Source organism: Capra hircus (genome assembly GCF_001704415.2).
Source record: "Capra hircus breed San Clemente chromosome X unlocalized genomic scaffold, ASM170441v1, whole genome shotgun sequence".
In the NCBI taxonomy this organism is placed as follows: Eukaryota; Metazoa; Chordata; class Mammalia; order Artiodactyla; family Bovidae; genus Capra; species Capra hircus.
The window spans coordinates 34,844,304-34,862,397 of NW_017189517.1; the positions used below are offsets into that span (position 1 = coordinate 34,844,304).

At 36.0% G+C, this 18,094-nt stretch overlaps 1 protein-coding gene across 4 annotated transcripts in view; it reads right to left on the reverse strand.

Moving 5' to 3' along the window:
• The window catches only part of COL4A5 (collagen type IV alpha 5 chain), a 254,630-nt gene that overhangs the window by 3,252 nt on the left and 233,284 nt on the right, over window positions 1–18,094 (reverse strand). For 2 of the 4 annotated variants that reach the window (XM_005700225.3, XM_018044169.1), the window contains 8 exons: window positions 15,825–15,833; window positions 13,103–13,236; window positions 10,597–10,669; window positions 10,393–10,464; window positions 9,449–9,577; window positions 8,510–8,608; window positions 7,153–7,365; window positions 2,286–2,463 (listed from right to left, as the gene is read on the reverse strand). In XM_005700225.3, the coding sequence (XP_005700282.1) occupies window positions 2,286–2,463; window positions 7,153–7,365; window positions 8,510–8,608; window positions 9,449–9,577; window positions 10,393–10,464; window positions 10,597–10,669; window positions 13,103–13,236; window positions 15,825–15,833 (907 nt within the window). The remainder of the gene's footprint in view (window positions 1–2,285; window positions 2,464–7,152; window positions 7,366–8,509; window positions 8,609–9,448; window positions 9,578–10,392; window positions 10,465–10,596; window positions 10,670–13,102; window positions 13,237–15,824; window positions 15,834–18,094) is intronic. The other 2 variants (XM_005700226.2, XM_018044170.1) reach the window with 1 other exon arrangement.

Here is an 18,094-nt window from a genome sequence, read left to right on the forward strand (position 1 = left end):
ACCAAGGCACTTGGAGATGTGGTGTCTGGGTACTTGTCTATAAAATCAAGCAAAGTGCAGCTAAGTCTACCAAATCTTTAATAAATAGCAAGAGGGGACCTTTTGAAATATGACTAAACCAATTTGGCAAAGTTTATCTACCAAATAGGGAATGCCTTTAGGGGATCTTTTACTCCAAAGAATTGGGACTGTTGAAAGAAAATCACATGTACAAAAATGAATTCCCAGAAGAAGCCCTATTTATCATTTTTTATGATTTATTCTTCTTGTCCCTGTCTAGGAGATCTTTACTAAACTCAAAGATTTTACCCTACCCTCTCCTTGAAAACTTATGTAGTTTTGGTTTTACCTTTAGGCCTATGATCCATTTAAAGTTGATTTTTGTATATATGTAAGGTGTGAGGTTATGGATCTTTTTTATTTATTCACTGCAGATGGTTATCCAATAGTTTCAGCACCATTTGTTGAAAAGATTATCCTTTCTTTATAAAATTATCTGAATACCTGTTTTGTACTCATCTGTTGATATGAATTTGGATCTATTTTTGAATTCCCTGTTTTGTATGTTAATCTATATGCCTCTCCTAACACCAATTTTATACTATCTTAATTACTGTAGTTTTGTAGTAATTCACACTGTCAGGAAATGTGAGCACTTTGACTCTGTTCTTCCTTATAAAAATTATTTGGGCTCCTCTATGCCCTTTGCTTTTCCATATAACTTTTATTATCAGCTTTCCAATTTCTACAGGAAATATAAAAACCTTACAGAATTTTAATAAGGATTATACTGAATCTGTGGATCAATTTGGCCAGAACTGACATGTCAAAAATATTCGTATATCTCTATAGTTACTTAGCTCTTTTAAAAAAATTTTCTCGGTGTTTTGTAGATTTTTAGTTTACAAACATTGTACAGCTTTTGTTCATCTTATCCCAGGTATTTCATGTTTGGATGGCAATTGCAAATAATTTTTCTATCATAGGAATATAATTTACTGTTATATGTCCTGCAACTTTAATAGACTCACTTGATAGTACTAGAAAATATTTTATAGATTCATGAGGGAAAGGCTAAGATTTTCTATGTAGACCATCACGTCACCTGTGAATAAAGATAGTTTTATTTCATTCGTTATAAAAATGAATTCCCAAAGGATTATAGCAAACATATTGAAAAGGGCTCTATGAATTTGCTAGTAAGAGTGGCTGAACTAGGCTTAACCTTCATATTTAATGTCAAAGAAACTAAAGTTTCCAATGATTCATCCCTTATGGTTGCTAGACTTCTAAACAAATTGGGTCATGATTAGAATGAAAATGGCAATACCTAATATGCTTAGGAGGTAGAGTTTTACCCGGGGTTCTAATGTGGCAACATTCTAGGAAATCTTTATTAACAGTACCTCCCTCCTCTTAGATACTCACGCTCCAAGTCTCAGCTATCACTTTTCCTTCCCATAACTAATCAATTGCCAAATCTTATTTATTCTATTAATGTGATACATGTACCCCACCGAGAGTTCCAAACCACTCCTACAAGGACTATAGCAATAAGCTTAACTTATCTGGTCTCTTACCTCTGGATTATCCCCTCTGGAATCATGTTACACATTGATGCTTCTGTAATCTTCCCTGAAATGTAGCTCAAAAACTTCAGAGGTCCCCATTATATACCAAATAAATTTCAAAGTAAAACCTGACACTGAAAGCCTTCTACTGACTGGGTCCAAATTAACTTTCCAATCTCTTCTCCCTCTGCACCCTTTGGACACTAGTAATATATTCTAGACACATCAGTCTACAAATCCATTCCCATTTCTCTACCTAGAATGCTTTTCTCCATTATAAATGCCTGTCTCAAGTCCTTTACATCCTTAAAGGGCTAAGCAGTTCAAAACACATTTCTTCTATATCTCAGATTTCTCCAGTTGGAATAAAATATCCCTTTCCTAATACTTTCATAATACTTTATTAGATTTATTGCTGCATTGAGCCCAAGCCTGATACATATTAATTTATGTATACTTGCCTAATGACTAGATTGTGAGGGTTTTCTTTTTTTTTTTTTTTTTGGTATATTACACTAGTATGTCGCTGATCCTGGTCAAAAGAAGATCCCCAATAAATCTGGATCAAACTACAAATTGAATCGAATATTATAAAGGTTCCTCTGTTCTACCTAACCTGAGAGGAATATGGTCAGATCATTATCTTTGGACTCATTTCTAACTAGCTAAAGTAACTGGAGATCAGCAAATGTCAACGGTATACCCATGTCTCACCGACTAATGAATGGCTGGATGCTCTGCCCCTTCAGGGGTTCCATGCTCATTGGCATGGGCTCTGGGGTGGAGAGCCAGTAAGAATAATCATTTCTTGAAGCAAAGTTGCAAACATTATTGATGTTGCAGAACATGAAAGGCATGGTACTGAAACGACGAAGGCAGCTGCCGGCTGTTCCTGGGAAGAATTAGGGAGAAAAAGGAAAAGTGTCATGATAATTAGCATCTTCTAACATACTAACAAACCACCTTTCAAAGAGGAACTTTTCCCTATCTCTTAGATGATAACCAGGTCTTTTCTGGTGACTCAGCCAGTAAAGAGTCTGCCTGCACTGCAGGAGACCCATGTTTGATACCTGGGTCAGGAAGATCCCCTGGAGAAGGAAATGACAATGCACTCCAGCATTCTTGCCTGGAGAATTCCATGGACAGAGGAAACTGGTGGACGATAGTCCGTGGGTCACAAAGAGTCTGACATGACTGTGACTAACACTTTCACTTTCTAGATGATAACTACACTTTAATTCTTCAATTATAAGATGTACATTTACTCATATTTTAACATTTCTAAAATCAGGATATATCTTACAACTTATGTAGACATTTATTGTGCTAGCTCATCATATATTCCCCAACACTGTTTTTAAACCAGTGATGCATCTTATAAACAATGGTGCCTTATGGAGAATATTGAGTAATTTATTATGTAAAAATGAAGGGCACACACTTAGTCCTTATAATATGATAACACTATTTCCTCTCCAGTATGCCCTCCCTTCTTCTAAGACATCCCTAGTATGTGTCTTATGTGGGTTCCTCATATCTTTAAGCCTAGGGACAATTGTAGTGCTGACTAATATGCACAGCAACCATGGACAGGTTTGGAAGTAAATAATACAAGGGGGAAAAATAAATGAGGGAGAAAGGAAAGATGCGAGGGGGAAAAAAAAGAAAGGAACTAGAGCGTTGAAATTTCTGAGCTGGTAGGGACAATAATTTCTCTACCTGTGATCAGGCTTTTCTTTTCTTATTTACTCACAAAGAGTGATGAAAAATGATGCACTTCCCTCACATTTTTAAGTTGACACCTCAAATTTTTCATCAGAAGTTTAAATTGATACTGTGCCAGTTATTAAGATATTATTGTTTCTTGGACTCAAACCCACCCTTCTATACTTGGTAATACTGGAGTCTGGAATTTTGCAAACCACATTTCAACATTACCAGCTGTCATTTATAGTGTTTTGTGAATATAGATGGGGAAACAGCGGAAACAGTGTCAGACTTTATTTTTTGGGGCTCCAAAATCACTGCAGATGGTGACTGCAGCCATGAAATTAAAAGACGCTTACTCCTTGGAAGGAAAGTTATGACCAACCTAGATAGTATATTCAAAAGCAGAGACATTACTTTGCCGACTAAGGTCCGTCTAGTCAAGGCTATGGTTTTCCTGCGGTCATGTATGGATGTGAGAGTTGGATTGTGAAGAAGGCTGAGTGCCGAAGAATTGATGCTTTTGAACTGTGGTGTTGGAGAAGACTCTTGAGAGTCCCTTGGACTGCAAGGAGATCCAACCAGTCCATTCTGAAGGAGATCAGCCCTGGGTGTTCTTTGGAAGGAATGATGCTAAAGCTGAAAGTCCAGTACTTTGGCCACCTCATGTGAAGAGTTGACTCATTGGAAAAGACTCTGATGCTGGGAGGGATTGGGGGCAGGAGGAGAAGGGGACAACAGAGCATGAGATGGCTGGATGGCATCACCGACTCGATGGATGTGAGTCTGAGTGAACTCTGGGAGTTGGTGATGGACAGGGAGGCCTGGCGTGCTGCGATTCATGGGGTCGCAAAGAGTCGGACACAACTGAGCGATTGAACTGAAGTGAACTGTATATTTAAAAGCAAACTTTGACGTCACTCTTTTAAATGTATCCAATGTAATTATTTGAAATCTAACAATAAACCTTTTTAAAAGTAGAGAAACTCATCTTTAACAATTGGAAATTATACAATGCTCCTTTTCCATTATATTTCCATTCCACTTCTCTCACACAGTTTTATCCTAATGTATTTTTTTTATTATTCAGTGTCTTTTACTGAGGATCCAATCATATTCTCTGAAACAAGAATTTAAAATAATTTGATTTTCTGTGACCCTAAGGCTTTACATGTTACATATTCTTTTGAATGATCATCATAATTACTATTAATTCACACTGATCAAAAAATAGGTTATTATAAATTTTGATACTGACTAAAAATTAAATTTTTATTAGAAATGCATTTTCTAATGAGACAGATCAGAAGTGAATTATAGAACCTGAGTTAACAGATACTTTAACAAAGCCATTATTTTGAATTGTTCCTCTGAATTTGTCTCTTAGAAGTTTTTATGTTTCAAGGCAATATGCCATGGTATGAGTCTTTTATAAAATAGGAGATGGGTGGTAGAGAAAGAGGATATAGGAAAAGAGATTATCTAAAGCATATACACAGGCAGTTCAACTTTAGGAGAAAGTGCATATGAAAGTTGAGGATTTGTAAACTAATTCCATTAAAATTATACATTGGAAATTCCTCATGTATCCAATGGAGTATGCTTATCTCAGGCTGAAGATGATTGATAAACGATCACTAATTCTTAAAATTGGTGGATTGTCAGAATCACTGGGAATTTTTATATTATAGTTTCGGAATGGACCTAGGAATCTTTTCAAAATTTCCCCAGGTGGAAAATCATTGATTTAGCCTAATTTATACTTTTTTCCTTGGAGAAGGAAATGGCAACCCACTCAAGGGTTCTTGCCTGGAGAATCCCAGGGATGGGGGAGCCTGGTGGGCTGCCGTCTATGGGGTCGCACAGAGTCGGACACGACTGAAGTGACTTGGCAGCATACTTTTTTCAGAGAAAAAAAAATAGTTCAGAGAGGTGAATGACTTGAAGTCATGTGAGAGCAAATGAGAAAACTGACATAATTGAAAAATGGATGGCTTTGCAATTGGTAGGTGTTACAAACAAACCTATCTTCAAAACAGAAACAGATTCACAGACACAGAGAACAGACCGGTGGATGCCCAGCAGGCCAGGGGTTCGGGGAGGGATGGAATGGGGGTCTGGGGTCAATAAATGCAAACCATTACATACTGAATGGATAAACAAGTTCCTATTGTATAGCACAGGGAACAACATTCAGTATCCTGAGATGCATCATAATAGAAAAGAATATATATAAATATGTATACATATATATTCTTCTGTGATTCTGAGACCAGAGATATTTCCATCCCTGTCTCTAATTAGTAATGCTAGTTTTATTTTTAAATTAATTTATAATTAAAAAACACTTTCAGAGACTTCCCTGGCAGTCCATTGTGGCATTGAATAAGTCACTTAACCTCTTAGCCAGTTTGTGTGTGTGTGTGTGTATAAATATAATACTTGTCCTATATCTTTCTTGATTATTTTAGTTTTGAAAATCAAATTGTCTAATGAATATGAAAGTGCTTTTCTTTTTGGCTACACCACAGGATTTGTGGGATCTCAGTTCCCTGACCAGGGACTAAACCCTTGCCCCCTGCAGTTGAAGTGCAGAGTCCTTCCCACTGGACTACCAGGGAAGTCCCTGAAAGTGCTTTTTAATTATAAATTAAAAATAAAACTAACATTACTAGTTAGGGACAGGGATGGAAATATTTCTGGGTCTCAGAAAGAAGAGAATAGGAAGATGTGCATAACAGGAAGGTCTATAATCATGAGAACATGGGTGTTTGGTTGCATTTATGCTGTAGGCTACCTACGGTGATGCAGAATTCTGGTTATAGTCTCCAAGCATTCAAAGATAGGGTGATCTCATGAATTCTCAATACTCTCATATTTTGAAACTATAAAGTTTTAATAGACTAATGATTCTGGGTATGCATTTTGTTTTTTCAGACAGAACATTTTCAGTATTGTCTGTTTCCTCCACCACTACCATCTTTTTTATACACCACAGTCCTTTCACTAATTCAGCACAGACTATGTATGTATTTAGTGAGGTGATTGTTTCCTTAACATCAAACTTATTTTTATTCTTTGCCTAGGCATCAAGATATCTCCAATTTGATCCCTGAATGAGCCCTGGCATAGACCCTGCAATCCTGTATCACACTTGAAATATTGGGTACTATCATGATGTTCCTATGGGTGAGGCCTAAGCTGTACTTGAGTCAGGTCTAGTTTATAGCCTCTGCATCTGAATAGATACTATGACAGCCCTTGCTTAACCAAATACACACATTTTGAAAAGTTATAGGGACATAGTGGATAAGAGATCCCATTTTTTTCTTGGCATTACATTTGTGAATTTCATGATGTTCAAAAACTTATAATGCTTCCTGTTCACTTACTAGATTAGGAGTTTTACATTTATAAGCTTGATTACGGGTAGAAGTTAGATTCTCACAGTAAAGTGAGAATGGACTGAAAGGAGAAAAAGTAGAGAACATTATCTAAAAGATGAGAGTTTATTTACAATGAAGATTTGTCGACTGTAAAATTAGAAAAAGATTCTACATAAGGTGGCTCAGATGGTAAAGAATCTGCCTGCAATGCAGGAGACTGGGGTTTGATCCCTGGGTCAGGAAGATCCCTTAGAGAAGGAAATGGCTACCCATTCCAGTATTCATGCCTGGAAAATTCCATGGACAGAGGAGGCTAGCAGGCTGCAGTCTATGGGGTTGCAAAAGAGTCAGACATGGCTGAGTGACTGACTGTGAGTGAAAAAATGAAGAGATGCACTTTGTCCAACGTTACTCTACTCTAGAACCTAACAAGATTTTCAAAACAAAACAGAAATGCATAGTAAGAAATAAGATGCTGATTATCTCACCCAAGTCTTGACCATGAGCTCTTTTATTTCCTTGTACATACAGGAGAGAAAAGCCTTCATACACCTGGATGGTTCCCTGTGGGCATTGTGGAGCATCTGTTGTCTGGCTGTGACGTGTGATGAGAAACCCATGGGCAATAGAAGAGGTTCCAGGGGGACCTGGAGGACCCTGCAATCCATCTGGCCCGGGGGGACCATCCAAGCCACGAGTACCTATTTTCCAAAAAGCCATCAGTATACAAAATTAAGTGAGCTCTGATTCACTATTATGGCTATTGACAAAACATTATGACCTCATTTGATTAGTTAATTTAGTCAATATTTATAGAATGTCTACGCAGGCATTGTCAGATATCACAGATTTGGAGACAAACAAAACATGGTCCCTGTCCTCAAAGAGATTAAATTCTTTTTCCCTTCTGGAATTGGCTGATGACATTAGGTACTAAATAAATACTGAGTGAATGGAACACTAGATGTGGAAGAAGTGATGCCCATTTGGGGAATTTGTATGTTATCTAGCCTCTCACTGTACTAAAGGAGTCCAAAGCCAATGACAAAATCTCAGTCTGCTGTTTAGTTCATCACTTAGAAAGGAAGAGTGTGGTTGCTGTCAGTCTGCCGGCTTCAGTGCTGAAAAACTTTTTCCTTTGAATCTGTCTGGGGAATTATTCTCAGGCATACATTCTTGTTTAGAGAATAGGCAGGGTACTCTAAGGAAACTTTAAAATGTCTAACTTCAATCTGTCGCTGGTTTCTGTGATTTGGCCACTCGATTTGAGCTTTTTTTTTTTTTTTTAAATTCTCTATATACAGGCCTTTGGCCACTGTGTGTGTAGATTTTCACTTGGGGGAAATGTCACAGCAATGCCTGTATGTGATGAAGGTGACACTGACTTGTTTCTTCCCTAGAAAGACAGTTAATGAAATGGCAGTGTGTTGGTTCTAGGAGCAACATAGACAGCACCAATCTGCTTTGCTGCTACTGCTATTTTTTTGTTTGTTTTACCAACACAAACCTTTACATTTGTTATTTAGAGTTATATTTACATTATCTACAGTTGTAAAAACACTGAAAATTATCAGAACAGTTAAGTACAATGAATACCTGAAAAATCCTCATTTTGAGGAAAAGCTGACTTTCTAGGGCTGTAAAAACATTTAAAATGAAAACAGCCCTCCTGTGTTTCTCTTATACTGGCAAATCTGTGTCATCCTATTTTTCCCAAGCAACAGACTCCCCAGCTAGCTGTGCTCTCTCAAGAGGAGGCTTTCACAGCTCCAATTGGAGGCCATATGTCCAAAGGTCTCCCAGACTTAAAAACTACTATCAGCAGCAGTGTTTTACTTGTCTTACCTGGCTGGCCTGGCAAACCTGGGTCTCCTTTGCGTCCTCCTGCACCATCAAAACCAGGGAGTCCATTGCGTCCAGGATCTCCTGGAGGGCCAATTGGACCTACAGGAGAAAGCAGTAGGGTTTTCAAATGTGTGTAAAATAAATCCACATCCAGATAGAGCTAGGATACTTGACATCCATGAGTGGCACTGAATTCATAATCTGGTTTTGTGTTTAATTCAGATAAATGAAAGAATAGTTCAAGCCCAGGATGAAAAGATGCAGACAAGGATTTAGGTTTAATTTTAAACAATCCATTTGCCTCTGTTGAGAATTCTATAATATGGCAGTTGTGTTCTCCTTGCCTTCAGTATAAGACATAGCACAAGGCCCAACTTTTGTTATATATCCCAACAAAAAAGGCAAGGCTGTTGCTGCCTGGTATACTTCATTTATGAAAAGACTGCTGTTAAGCCACTAATAAACTGGAAAGACTGAAGTTAGTTTCTAGTTTTCTTTTAGAATCACAGTTGGCTGCAAGTATAGAGTGAATTGGCCAACTAGACAGGATTTAGTTTAAAAATCATAAGACCTCACAGTGTGGAAACTAACAGCCCATCAAATCAGCCTTCTATCCTTCTGGTGGTTGGGACAGAGAAAGCATCAGATCTTAAATGCATATGAATTTCATTATAGAGATTTTAAAAACATTAACCTAATCATTCAATTAGGATAGCCAGATGAGCGAGAAGAAATTGGACTGGGCCTAAAAGAAATTAGGGCATGAGAAATGAACCTTTTCAAGAAAGGTTCAAAAAAGAAAGTGCAACCCATGGTGGTGTAGTATTCTACTAGCTGCTGAGACTCCTGTTGTCAGAGACAAACTCTAACAAGTGAAAGGAGAATGAGGGAAATGTTTGCAAATACATAAGGCTTGAAAAAGATGATCTACAAAGGTACCTGGTAAACCCTGAGGTCCTGGGAGTCCTTGTAAACCTTTTAATCCAGGCTGGCCTGGAATCCCTGGTGGGCCAGCATCTCCTTTGATTACAATACTCTGTCCTGAAGGACCAGGTAATCCAGGGGGACCTAAGAGGCAAAATACATAAAGTTGAAGGTAGGGAAGAGAAAGGTTGGAAAGAATGAATGCCAAAATAAACCTCAGATCAGAAGAATTGGTTTGAGAGAAATGAGTTACATGTATTGGAATTTACTATGTCCAATAGAAATCTGTTTGGGAAAATTACCTTTATTTCCCCCAAAGAGCTGAAAAAAAATAATTTCTTAGGGTCTTATTTGTCTATAGTTTAGGGTCTATGGAAAAATTAGGCATATAGTCCCTATTTTCAAGCCTTGAAGTGTGATTGCAAATCTGAACACTGGTGTCAAGGGAAGACAGTTCTGTTTCCTGATGAATACATTCTGATTCTAATGTCATTTGCAGATCTTGTTTGTTGAGTTTGTCAAGGGAGCCACTGAACTAACTAGTAGAGGAATTTAGTAGATACCCTGTTTCATAGTTTATAGGAAATCTCTGTAAGTCTCTCAGCAAAAGGAACTATTTTCATATTAAAAATATAGAAACATACCTATGAGACTTGCTCTTGTGATCTGTTCTATTGAATATGGGAAAGTTAGAATAAAAGGTTAAAAAAAAAAACTCAATGAAGCATTCTTGTTGGTCCTGTATCTACCTTAAATTTAAAAGGTCTGTTCTTGATATTACATTATTGAAACAGAGAGCTTGAGAGATTAATATAAGAAGAGGGAAAGTCTTGCCTATTTCCCCTCAGTTGTTGGGGACTGAGACTCTGAAATTTTCAGCTGAAAGGCAGAATGCAAACTTTCAAACTCTTCAATGAATTTAAGTATCAGGTATAACTAGCTTCAGAAATAAGTCTTACCTGGTGGGCCAATAAGTCCTGGATCCCCCTCAGGGCCAGCTGAACCAGGTACTCCACTGGGTCCTTTCATGCCTACAAAGAAGGTAAAATTGCACAGCAAAGCAACAGGGCCATAGCCTTTACCCAGCCAAATCAGGAATTGTGTGTCTTCTCCCAAAGGAATTTAATGTAAAGGGGGAAACTGCAAAACATCTCTTCAAATACCTGGAAATCCTGGAACACCAGGGAGACCAGGATCTCCTTTCATTCCATTGAGACCTGGCCGGCCGGGGTTACCCTGAATAAATAAAATCATTCATTTTAGAACAATATTGGGGGCAGGGAAAGAAGTAAGAGCATAGGTGGTATTGCACAGTGATTTGCAGCACTGGCTCTAGAGTCAAACTTTTAGGATTCAAATCTCAGTTCACCTTTTACTAGCTTGGGTGACATTGAGTTGATTGTTTATCCTTTCTGATGCATCATTTTCTTACCTCTAACAAAGAAAATAATAGTATCTACTTCATGAAGTTTTTGTGAGGATTAAATGAGATAATTCATATTAAGTACTGAGAAAACTAATTGGTTATGATGTGTACTTAATGGTAGTTATTATTCTATAATATCTATATTATTTTATAATATAATGGTAATTATATAATGACAATAATATTTTATTGTCATTAACGAAGGCACTTGTTTTGAGTGTAGCCCTGATGTAGTAAGTGCGTGAATTAAAATCCAAGAAGTGATAAAATCTAACAGACTAAGCAAAAAATAGAGTAGGCTTGTTAATTAATTGGGTTTGAGGGCCAGGAAAACTATGGGAAGAGGAAGAGTTGAGAATAACTCTAGAATGAACCTAAAGGAAGAGTAAGTGTGGAACAATGAAGCTTACTAATAGTAACAAAAAAAGAGACAAGGCTAGAATATCTTAAGCAAAAATGTAAGAAAGAGCTTAAAAGGGGGGCCATGTCATAAAGTCATAGGATCCAGCTTGAAGGGGCTCCCAAATCTAGGACAGTTTGAGAATCAAAATAAGTAAGGATAGTTTAAAAATCACAAATCATTGAAAAGAATGAGAGTTTATGAGTTTATGATGATAACAAATAGACAATATATGGAAGAGAAGGGAGGCTCTTGATTACAGAAGCGCCAAGTGGTATATGTGGAGGCAGTGCTAGAGTGGAACAATCATCGGTTGCCACTATCACAGAACTGAATGGCTGAGGCAGAAATCATCAATAGATATTCTAAGGAGAAATTCTGATGTGGAATAGTATAGTTGTATGATCTTAATGTGTTTTCCTGTAGTTTTGCTTACTAGTTATAAGGGGAAAAACAGTAACCATGTAGCGGAGAAACCAGGTAACAATGGGAAAATAAAAATTAAGATAATTAATTAAGGGCAGATGGATATTGTGGGCTTCCATATCTGAGAACACACCACTACTGGGGATGCACATCCTCAATCTAATTATGAAGAAACACCAGGCAAGAGAAGAAACATTCTTTTTTTAATGGGAAGAGGCTACACACATTTCTTCAAAAATGCCCAGGTCATGAAAGAAAAAAAACAGGTTTATTTCAGGAAAAAATACATAATTATACACATACACACAGAGAAAATACACATAGTGCGCAAATGGGGCAAAACATTAACAACTGGTCCATTTGGGTAAATAAGGTTTTTTACCATTCTTGAAAATTTTCTATAAGTTTAATATTATCTCCAAAATGAAAATTAGAAAGGGTACAAATGTAAGAACTTGCATAAAAGAAAATGAATAGAGCTTGAAAATACCATGTTTATAAAACGTTGATATCAGACAGTAGTCTTGAATCTGGCACAGTGGCATGCAAACTGGAAGTACATGGGAAATGAATGAGGTAGGGAGTGAGTAGAGAATGAATAAAAAGAGGATTAAAAATTAAATCTAGATGTCTAAAAGAATAGCGATAACAGGGAAACAGGTTAGTTGTTTTAAACTTTAAGGACAATTTTTTTAGATTTTTTTTTTTTTTTTCTGCGCTAAAGCAGCCGTCAAAGTTAAAAGACTAAGCCCAGACTCTGTTGGCTGCCAAATCTAACAACAATCTTCCTGAATGAAGGAAGGAAGCTTTGAGGATCCATAAACAAACATGTGACTTTCTGGGTCACTCTAACCAAGGTGGAAAACGCATGAATATAGACGTGGGGATATGTTATTATTCTCCTTGTACAGGTAAAGACAGAAACACAAAGTATCTGTCTGCCTTCCTCATAGACACAAAGCACAACTGTACAGTGGAGCTGAAAAGTGACTCTAACTATAAAGTCTAACACATCCCCACTCACCATGATCAATTCTCTGTGGAAGGACTCATCCACATGCAATGCTTACACACACACACACACACACACACACACACACACACACACACACACACACCCCCACATATCCTTTTATAATTTGCTTTCGCTGAAATCAAAGTTTCTGAAATTAAAATCTATACACACCAAGAACTCCAGTTAAAACTATCTGTTGGGGAACCCTTTAACTATAAGGTAGCAAAGTCCCTTTCGTTGGTAGAAGACAGGAAACTTGCCTTTTTCTCTGTACTTCACCAGTAAGCCATGCAAAGAGCCTTGACTAGTAAATGCGAATTAAAACAATGCAGTTTGGAATTTTCGTTTTGAATGCAAACACCTACATCCATTTCTCATCAAATATCTACTCCTATTTCCTACCTGGAGTCCTGGAGGACCTTGATCACCTTTTAAACCAGGCAAACCAGGTTGCCCAGGTTGGCCTGGGTTACCTCTTTCTCCTTTAATAGCCCCACTTCCAGGTAGACCCCGGGGACCTTCTGGACCTGGTGGACCTTGATAATGCACAACAAACAGCCACATTTCAGTATAACATAAGAACAGCATAAAAGTCAGGCTTTTAAATTATCCAAATACTCTTAGTCATCTGTTAGTTTGCAGAATAAAATCCAGAGTACATTAAAATATATAGATCAATGCTGACCCTCTAATGTAAACTGGGCTGGGTTCTTTTTGTTATTAACACTGGGTTGCAGATTCTTTAACTTTGTGTTTTATTATATATTAAATCCAATAAGCTCATATCTAAAGGAAGGACTTTGGACATTGTAATAAAAATTGCTTCAGTAATTCCTAACTGTTTGATTTAAGTGAACCAAAACAGACACCATAGAGCACTGTTCTCAAATTGGAAACGCATCAGAATCCCCAGGAGGGCTTGTTAAAATAGATTCTTGGATATACCCCCAGAGTTTTGGATTCTGTTAGGCTGGAGAGGGGCCCAGGAATTTCCATTCTAACAAGTGCCCTGTAAATAAAGTGTCCTGTAGCTAAAGCTGCTGGTTCATGGCCACATTTTGTAGGGCAATCAGGGATTCACGTCATTTGCCTCATTGTGATTAAAATAAAGTTGCTTTATTTGTAAGTAGTTACTTTTATTCAGTTTCTATTACTATGCAATTAAGATAGTTATTTAAGCAAACTAATTGCTTAATTTCATTTTAATGATATGCTTAACACATGGGGATATTTTATTGTCAGAAATTCATGGAGTCAATATAGTACTTTTAACTCAATTTAAAAATGTTTTCATATTATTTACATTTGAAATATTTCTGAAGAAACATAAAGGACTTGGCATATAACTTCTGAATAAATAAAATAAATAATTTAAAAGGGGATTTTGCTAAGCTCCTTCCTTATACTATGTTTTAAAATGTTCCTTCTAAATAAAGATATCAGGTTCATTAAGTGACCAAGAAGATCTTATAAATAGCCACATTTTTCCTCACTAGGTGGGAAATAGCTATCTTGCCTGCAGAGTGCTGAGGTGGAGACTAAATAGCCCTGCCTTAAGAAAATAATTACAAAAGTCCCAAATAATGAACAGTACATAGTGAGCACTTATACCTTCTCTCCTCTAGTAATCTTAGTTTTTCACTGGTTTCAAAAAAAGGAAAATATGTAGAGTTTATGTTTAAAGGAAATTTCACAGGCATATGAATTTAGAATACTGAATTCATGTTTACATACAGACAAAAGGTCACATTTTTGATCCCATCCTTTCCAGTACTCTTATGACTCAGAATCAATGGCTTCATGCTAACAAGGCAACATGGCTTAGAGATCATGAATGCTGGACTCATTAATCAATCATTAGCTATTTGACCTCTGTAAGTTTTATTCATCACCTTGGCCTCAATTTCAACTTCTTTAAAATGGAAATAAGAATAGTACCTACTTTATCAGGCTGTTCCAAGAATTAAATAAGATAATACCTATAAACACAGTGCCTGGCACATAGTAAGAATTATATAAGAATTTTAAAAGAATTATTATTATCTTCATTATTAGTAAAACTGAAGGTAAGAACATATTTTAAAATATGAACCTGTTTTTAATCTTTCAGCTATTTCTATGTGATTTCATAATATAATTACTGTCGAGAAAGAGGAAGCAGGTTCATGACAGTACAACAATCATTTATCTTTAAACAGTTTAAATCATATAGTCACCCTAGCCCAGCAACGAGACACTCTCAGAAATTCCCTTCCCAATCATAAAGAAAGGGTTGGGTATTTTGAATTTAAACAAATAAAAACAATTATTGAGTTCAAACCCCTTGGTAGGGTTTTCTGAGAAAAATTGTTACCTTCTTCTATAATCTGTAATTTAGAATAGAAATCAGGTAGCAAATCAGATTATTAAGAGAAAAGTAAAGTATCTGTGAATCAATCTACCAGTGACTAGGGTAAGATTAAGAGGAGAAAAAAAAAAGGAACATTTTATTCTTCTCTCCCCAATCTGAAAAGTAATCAGAACATGTATCATTTGAAAAAAAAAAAAAGTAGGCATGTTTTGGGCATTGTTCTGTTTGTAATTAAAAGGAAATTTGGGTAAATTTACATGTTACTGATTCAGACCTATTGTTCTAGTGTCTCTCAAATTTAAATTACTGATTTGCTAATAACACAAGGGGCATGAAAGTTTTACTTATAACAATACTTGATAGTTACCCTCTTTCATTATTGAAAATAGCCATGAAAACACAGCTCTGATCAATCTCAGGCAAAAAAAAAAAACTTCAAGGAAATAAAATCAACACACAAAGGTTACAAATGGGTCAGATGCCTGCCTAAATAATGCATCTTAAATACAAAAATAAGTGTATTTCCATTTAAAATTCAACATGTTTCTATGTATGAATTACCTATTATAAAAAATTGAAACCACAAAGACCTAATGTCATTTCAAACTTGATTATAAACAAGTCACATTACCTTCACCAAAATGTTAAATACCAGAGCACGTAGTATTTGAGGATAACAGCACTCTTCAATGACTTCTGAATTATAGCAAAAAAAAGTGCATTTCTCTTGTCACACATACAAAGCATTAAAAAAAAAAAATTGACCAGTCTAACCTTGAAAACCTGGGAAGATCAGAGTTCACCAAAGCCCAAAGATCGATGTTAGCAGTATCAGACATCACACAGTACAAAATAAGATTATGAGTTAGAAGTGGTTCACATTATAGCACAAGTTAAACAATAATTCTCTTTGCCAGCATTTCTTACACCTAGAGCGTAATCAGTATGCAAACAGAACCATACAGGAGTATAGAGAGCCAAATATTTTAAAATAGAGCTTATTCTATGAAATAAGCTGCTAGTTTTCATTATTTCAAATGAAATGCTACAATGGCTTTCCAAAAGTTAGAACCTTAAAATATGAAAGTTGGAAAGGGAGTACCACTTCATTGATAGCCTTCTACTCCTTTGGGTAAAACTTTTGGGTAAAAGTTTATCTTGGCCTCTGCCACTCTTTAGCAAAAACACAAGGTGCAAATTTGTTGGTATAGGCAGACTGCTCCAAGAAGCTACAGTTAAAGACCTTACCAGGCAAATAAACAAAGATCACAGATGACCTAATAGAGAAATTAAAATACAAAGATACAATGGCCATTACCAACTGTACTTTTGTTTGTCTTCTTTGAAAATCATTCCATGAAGACAGATCATGATTTTTAAAAATAATCCATCAAGAAGCTTTCTTCTCTTGCATTATTACTTGTAATATACTCAAAGAGAAAAAAACCAATATATGTTTGCTCACCATTGAACTTGAAAACTAAGAGTAGAATTTTCCAAAGATGTGAAGACCATCACTGAAGGGGCCCTTCAAAAATATTTTGGCATGCAATATCCCACCCCAAACTACAGAAAATATCACATTTACTTTATATTATTTGATGTACATATGAAATTAGACTATTAACTATTAAAAGAAGGATCATTAAAAAGATAAAAAGGCTATAAACAGGACAACTCTTGGTTAATGTTAATTGACTATAAACCCAATTTCCTTTTCTTACAAGTCTTGCTATGATTTATAGGTTGAGGTTTGCAGAGAGAATAAATTGTACTAGCATACTGAATCCTAGAAATTAGAAGACCAAGGATTTATTCTTGGCTCTACTACTTATATCTATGAGATTCTGGGCAATTCAATCTCTCTGAGCTTGTTTTCTCACCCACACAATGGGAATAGTGTTGTCTACCCTAATCTCCTTCAGAGTCATTTTAAAGATCAAATATATTTTTTAAAATGTTGACCTGCCATGTGCAAGATGATACAGGGAACACAAAGATTAGCTAGACCCAAACTCTGCCTTCAAGAAGCATGATATAAATGATGGTATGTCATATAAATATAAAACATTACTATACTAAGTAATAAGACTCTTAAAGCATTTGACAGTTTGAAATCCAGGAGGCCAAAAAATCAGCTTCTGTTTGTTTAAATGGTTTCTAAATCACATACAGCAAACTGACTCAAGACAACACTTTGAGCAGAGTCTGGCAACACTATTAGCTAGATAAATTAGAATTTCTACTTAAGATAATTCAGAGTTTGAATAAAGACATTTTATATATGTGTTTGCTATAGAAGGACCCAAATAAGAACTCTTAGAAAAATATGTCATTGAAATATACGATATTTCAGTCTAAGTAACAAGGAAAACTTCAGATCATATCATAGCAAAACTTCTAAGACTTTAATTTCTAAAAGGTAACATTTTAATGAGTTATATGCCAAGTCAATTTTGTACACGAGTTTCTAAATTAATTATTTCTCAAATGACCTAACAAAGTTTAACTGAAAAACAAAACAAAAAATCTCTTATACATGAGTAGTAATTAAAGATAAGCTAATGAATTGATTGGTAAATTTTAAATCCAGTTTCCACTTAGGGTTGCAGTCTTCAATTGCTGCAAAGAAGAGAATACTACAGATACCGGGTTCCAATAACTATATAATTTAGAGTACATCTTGTAAATAAGTTGTCAAATCAGTTTTAAACTAATGTGGCTACTTTCCTTTTTTTTTTTTCCTCTGAATATATTCTAGGTCCTTGGAAGAAAATAATCTTGTAGCTGACAGTAAAGTCTGGAAGTGATCAAGGCAGCGACTTCTATGCAAGTCAGACAGGGGAGGACTCAAAATTACTTCAAAGTATACCCTAGTCTTCTCTTTATCTTGGCAATAGTTAAATAGCATGCATTTGTCTTAATCTTTTTGATGACATCCATTTAGGAAAACACAAGAAACAGTTAGTAGGGGTTGATGGAGATTTAGAGTTAACAGAAAACAAAAAAGCAAAGGCAAGGCCCAGTCTGCTATGCTAAAAGTC